This window comes from Patella vulgata, chromosome 2 (assembly GCF_932274485.2).
Source record: "Patella vulgata chromosome 2, xgPatVulg1.2, whole genome shotgun sequence".
Taxonomy (NCBI): Eukaryota; Metazoa; Mollusca; class Gastropoda; family Patellidae; genus Patella; species Patella vulgata.
The window spans coordinates 77,824,790-77,830,752 of NC_065880.2; the positions used below are offsets into that span (position 1 = coordinate 77,824,790).

Consider the following 5,963-nt stretch of genomic DNA (forward strand, 5'->3'; position numbering starts at 1 on the left):
CAAGAAAACTTAAATAAAACTATTTTAAGAATGCAGCGTTTTCATTTGCCAAGAGGTAAAATTTGAGCTATGATTTTAGTGTTAAGCCAATGAACCATCAGGTTTCTTAAAATATTTTAGTTTAAGTTTCGATGAATAAGGCTCCAGTTATGTTTGATTTAAGAAATGACATAACCATAGCCGTAAATAAACTTACAGACATCACGTATTATTGATAAAATAGAAAAATATACAAATAAACTTATATAATATGTATATCATTGTAAATATTAACTATTATTGTTTATATAGGGTTCATGTCTATTTTAATCAATTATATCCATTGATAGGCAAGTTATTATTTATTCAGGAAATACATCTGGGGTTTTTTTTTTAACTATTCTGTTTACATGTGCACTTTTTGAGACATGATTTTGTATATAACAATATAACAATAAAACCTTTAGATTATTTGTCATTTTATACGCATATTGTTTTAGTGATATTAAATTAAATATATTTCTTAAGACTTCGTCTTCCAACATTATCTTTTTTTTCTAGGATCCTTATCAGTGGCGGGTCCATTAATTATTCTGTCTCTAGGAAACGTGTAAATTTGAACTTTTTGTTGGGTCGGACGAAGTAGCTGATGGAATTGAAAGCTATACCCGGTCCATATATGTACAACAAATCACACACACACAACCAGTCGATAGTTCCGTGCTTTTGGGGAATTAACGGTTTAACTACAATAACAGTATTTTATTAAATCAGGCTGAGTTTCAGATATACATCGTGGTTGAGTACCGTAAGCGTTTGCTCTACTAATATCCTTTTCATTTAAAGTCAATATATTTCTATCTAAGTCGTGTTGCACAGTCGATTCAAAATAACCATTACCAGGTTCTGTAGTCATAATTACCTGGTAAGATATTATTTTCCAGTTCGATACAGAATAAAGGTTCAATAGATCGGCATGTGGACTATATTTTAGGATTTTTAAAACACGTTTTATTCGCAGTAAAGCACATTTTTTACGCATTTCTGAAGTTAATTCATTTAATTTTGAAATCACCGTATATATCACCCGTATTAAAACATGTGACTGTTCCACGGGTTGCCAGTCTAAACATGCACACCAATGTGTGCTTAATCCTGCATGCAGACATGTACGTTCTTTGGGAATTTCTTTGAATAAACTAATTCCCCGCTTTGAAACGTTTCCCATTCCTGTTCCAGTAAAATTAAGGATTTCTTTGAGAGTTTCATATATATCCAAAGGGGTAGTTAATCGATGTGCATTGATTTTGAAATTCCTAATAATTTCGGGATACACACGTTCAAACCATGGCGGAAATCTGAAGGAAAAAAAGGGCATTCTTTCCTCCTGTTTACCCTGAACTGTTGACCGAAAGTTTTCGAACCTGGCTCCATGGTCACTCATAAATATTAACAAAGTTTCATTTAGATGTCCACTGCTTTCTAAATATGTCAATAGCTCAACAATATCTTCATCCATATATTCGATATTATTGTTATTGTCATGACTGATTTCACTGTGGAAACCAAACATAAACTTTCTCTTGGATCCGTACACTTTGAACATATCTTTAAGATATTCCATAAAATAAATATGTTTAGGTTTAGAACCATAACAAAATGGTCGATTGATAGGTGGGTCCTTCATAAACAAACTTAGGAAGGAATGTAAATATGACCTTAACAACGGCATTACTCCATATTCCAATTCAAAATCCGCTGCGACATAGAAAGGTCTTAGGTAATGATCTGTAGGTGGACTCTGAAATCCCGTAAACTTAGACTGAAAACAACCGAGTCCAGGGACATCATCGGCCCAAAGAGTAACATAACCTGCTCGTTTAAAGTCTTTCCATATTAAAGGCTTTTCGTCAAATGTTGTCGCTCCCTTGAAACCCTTTCTAACCTCCCCTAGCTCTCCCAATAAAAGCCCCGTTAACATGGGTGCAAGTGCGGTAAGAGTAGCGTCTCCAACAATATTATAGTTCTCTAATTCTATTCCTTTTAAAATGTTCAAAAAATAATCTCTAAATTTAGGAAGTTTTCTTATGGATGTCATTCGGGAAACGGAATCCAATCCAAAGATAAAAACATTTAAATCTATGCGTTCGTGTTGCTGCTTTGGTTGCTTTAGACTGCTGAGTATCTTCGGATTATATGCAACTCCCATGTGTCTGTTGGTATAAGAACGTCCTTGTCTTGAGTCACATTCTGCTCTTAAGAAATCGGAGAGTAATAAAGTTCCATTTTTGATATTTTTAATGCAATTACCTTCGACAGTATGAAAATCGTCCCGGAAAAGTAAGGGGTAAATGTCACAGGTAATATCGCCATATAATTTCTGAATGTTTTTCGATATATAAAACGTGCCGTTGTCAACGTACACCCAATTCTCTTCTTCCCTACACTGCAATTTGGGAATACTGTAGAAATATTTAGCTAAGGAGGGGTGGTAAGGATCTAAATTTGGATGAACACATGCTGTTCTTGAATCATTTTGTAGTTGTAATTTTCGAGGAAGATTTTCGGTTGAATGACCTTTTCTAGCAAAGTATTCGTTTAAAATCTGGGCGTAAACTTGTTCGTCTTCTGTAGAAATAGCCTTTGGTTCTTTGTCAAGATTCTCTGTTCCTTTATACCTGTACGTACAGTGTGCATGTTATATAATATGATGATCGCCAGAAAACCAACAGAGATAAGAAATAACAATCGGTTCCGTTTCTTCAAAAACCAAATTATACAGTGTTTGGCGAAACCATACACATTCAACATATAAACCATTTTATCTGCAATAGAAAAAGAAATTCTATGATTGTCAGAAATGAAATGAAATGAAATGGGGTTTAACGTCCTACTGTTTTGCTCTTAAACTGGGCTAATGAAGACACGGGCATACGCCATACAGTGTGCTATGAGGGAAATTTTGCCCGGGCAGCGGCGCTACGGCCTACTCTTATATCGAATTCCAACTGCCAAGGGATCTTTTACGTACACGGGACCTCGGTTTTTCGTCCCATCCGAACGACTAGACAGCTGTCCTTGTCAGGCCCTCCGTCCTGCATCACTGACAAGGGGAAACCACGCCGGAAAATCTGGATGAACTTTCTTGGCCAATGCAGGGATCGAACACCCGACCTCCAGGCTAGCGAGCCAGCGTCTTACCCACTTAGCCACGTGATCCCTCTATGATTGTCAGGAACTAGTGTGGTTCCGTTTCGATCCCTGTGTTGGTCGAGACAGTTCTCAAGGAAACTAACCAAGAGACCCAGGTATCGATCCGATGTTCCTAGAAAAAGATGCAACGTTTTACACCTTAAAGCCACAGAGATATGCATTAGATTTCTGCATGCTTTTCAGGATACTTATTGATCAGTGAAAACCATTTTTGATCTTAAGGATACTGATAATCGAATTTTGAACTAAATCTTCCAATTGCAGGTCTATTTTCTGGCTTATCTAACTGGTTATATTTAGACATTTTATTCACGTGACAAGCCAATACTCAACTCTCTGGGACATCGGATGGCGTGGCTATTGGTTGAATTAGGCAAAACCTCTCTTAGAATAAAGTAATTTGACAAAAAAAATTCATCTTCCATTTTTTCATTATCTATTTTTGGCTTAGTATAACAAGAACGACCAGCTCCTATTTAAACTTGCATTATGCCACATTGATCAGCAGTGAATTTTCGCTAGGCCGCTACAATCACTGATAAGGATGACATCGATGCGACTTAATGAGTCCCAAATATTAACTTTTTTCTTTCGTCATAATCGTCAAATTAAATTCTAAAACATTTTTTTTCATTTATTAGAAAAAAAATAAAGACGTTTGAATTATTTGTAGGTAAAAATCATTTCCTATTTAGTGTAAATGGGTATTAAAATAAGTAAAATTCACCATTTAGCCCGAATCAGTAACGTCTTATGTAAACAATGCACGTGCTATTGAGCCAATGATTGACGCCGCGTGATGAGACGTCACGTTTCCAAACAGTCATCTGTTACAGAGATATTAGAAGATCTCTGTGAAACAGATTGACATTATGCAAGAGCTAAATCTGCCTATTGCAGGTCTTTCTTTAGGCCTGAAATGTTATATAAACTATTAATTAGACATTAATTAACGTATCCAGACCATAATCAACTCTCGATGTCAACGCTAGCCTGCGATAATTGTTGGATTATGATCCGATTTGCTGCATAACTTTCCTTCTCGATTTAACGATTAAATGGATAATCGAGACTATAATTTTTGTCGTACCAACTTTAGTAATGATGACCGAGGCTATGTGGAACTTTCGATCGCTTATTTCTCGGTTCATAGTGGATCAATTTGACTGAAATTTTCAGCAAATTGCCTTTACATTATCTAGTTTTTAAATATTATAATGTATCTTTAATTATATTACACGGTTATTACCCAAACCTCGGGTATATCATAAATACATGTAAATTAAAATTACTTTTGTCAGCTTTGTTTGAATACTTGCCACCCTGTTATTCGGCAACATAAAAGTCTAAAACACCGGATATATGAAGTGAATATATATTAAAAAAAAATTTACCCCTACGCATTTTACGATTTAAAATGCAGAAAGGCAATTGTGGACCGATGGACTTACATAAAGTTATTAGTGATATGAGAGTAATCTTTTTTTTTTTAAATTTACACCCAATCTTTCAAAGCGAGAGAGAGAGTGAAATGGGGTTTAACGTCCACTCGACACAAACTCGGTCATTTCGGGACTAACATATGGTTTAATTTAATTTCAATAATTCGCTTGCGCGTAGGGGTCTTTAGCAGTGGGAGGAAACCGGAGGACCCGGAGAAAACCCACGAGGTTGGACAGGCGACCCTACTCCTTGTCACGTACCACTGGGGATTCGAAACCACGCCAGTCGACTTAATGACAGACTTTACTAACAATTCAGCCATCCAACCCCACTCTTTCAAAGCCTTTATCAAAATATTTAGATTGCGAAGCATGACACACAAAGATATGGATAGTGTAACTAAAATATAAATTTATAAACTAGTTTAATTGTCGTCACTTATTTGTCGACGTACTTACACATTTAGAATTCCGGTAATCTTCTGTGATCTATTTTGATACTTTGTAAAAGGCGTCGTCTCTTTCTTCCTTCCTTCATACTAAAAACAGTGATATGAGCTCATATTTTGTCAACCAGAAGATCTTCATTCCTCAAATATCGTCACACCTGGTTAAATACATACAGTGGCCCCATTAATCTGGTCTGCCCTCTGTTTGCCCCCCCCCCCCAATAATTTTAGAAAATAAAAAAAGTATTTGTGATACGTTTCGGTAATCAATACCTTCTACGGTGAATAAATCCCACATCCCCACTCAGTCATAAACTTGCATGTTGTAGAGCATTTCCGACAGTCTATTTTTCTAAATTTTCTTGGCGAGGTCCCCAATGGACTCGCTACTTTGGCGCTCACAAGGGGAATTCCTTGAGGTTCGCAAGTCCGTTCGTTTGACATTCTGTTCTCTAGTCGGATAAACTAGTGATCAGGCGACGGACGGTATCTGGTCAGATCTATTTATCTCGACGATCGGTGCCTGACAGAATACTGTAAGACATTATTTTCGGCAGTCTATTTTTCAAAATTTTCTGGGGGAGGACTCCGTTCGTTTGACACTTTACCTCATCGATCAGTGCCTGAAATACTACCAGACTGCATTTCCGGCAACCTATTTTTCAAAATTTTCTGGGAAAGGCCCCCTACCCCTAGTTGAAGCTCGTGCCTTTGCCCCCTTAACCTTGGACTTTGCCCCAGCTTTGCCCCTCCAATCACCGACGGCTGGCGCCGCCTCTGAATACATATGAAAAATATCTGAAGTCATAGACGGCATACAACCGTAGACATAGACTAGTTATAGACACATAGAATGACTAAACCATTTAAAGAAAAACAC

General features: G+C 36.8%; 1 protein-coding gene across 1 annotated transcript; it reads right to left on the reverse strand.

Moving 5' to 3' along the window:
• Positions 1-297: 297 nt before the first annotated feature.
• On the reverse strand, positions 298-2,515 carry LOC126812528 (uncharacterized; the record flags this gene model as incomplete). Its single annotated transcript, XM_050538981.1, has 1 exon — positions 298-2,515. A coding segment is annotated over one exon (1,794 nt), but the record flags the coding sequence as incomplete, so codon positions are not given.
• Between the last annotated feature and the right edge of the window lie 3,448 nt (positions 2,516-5,963).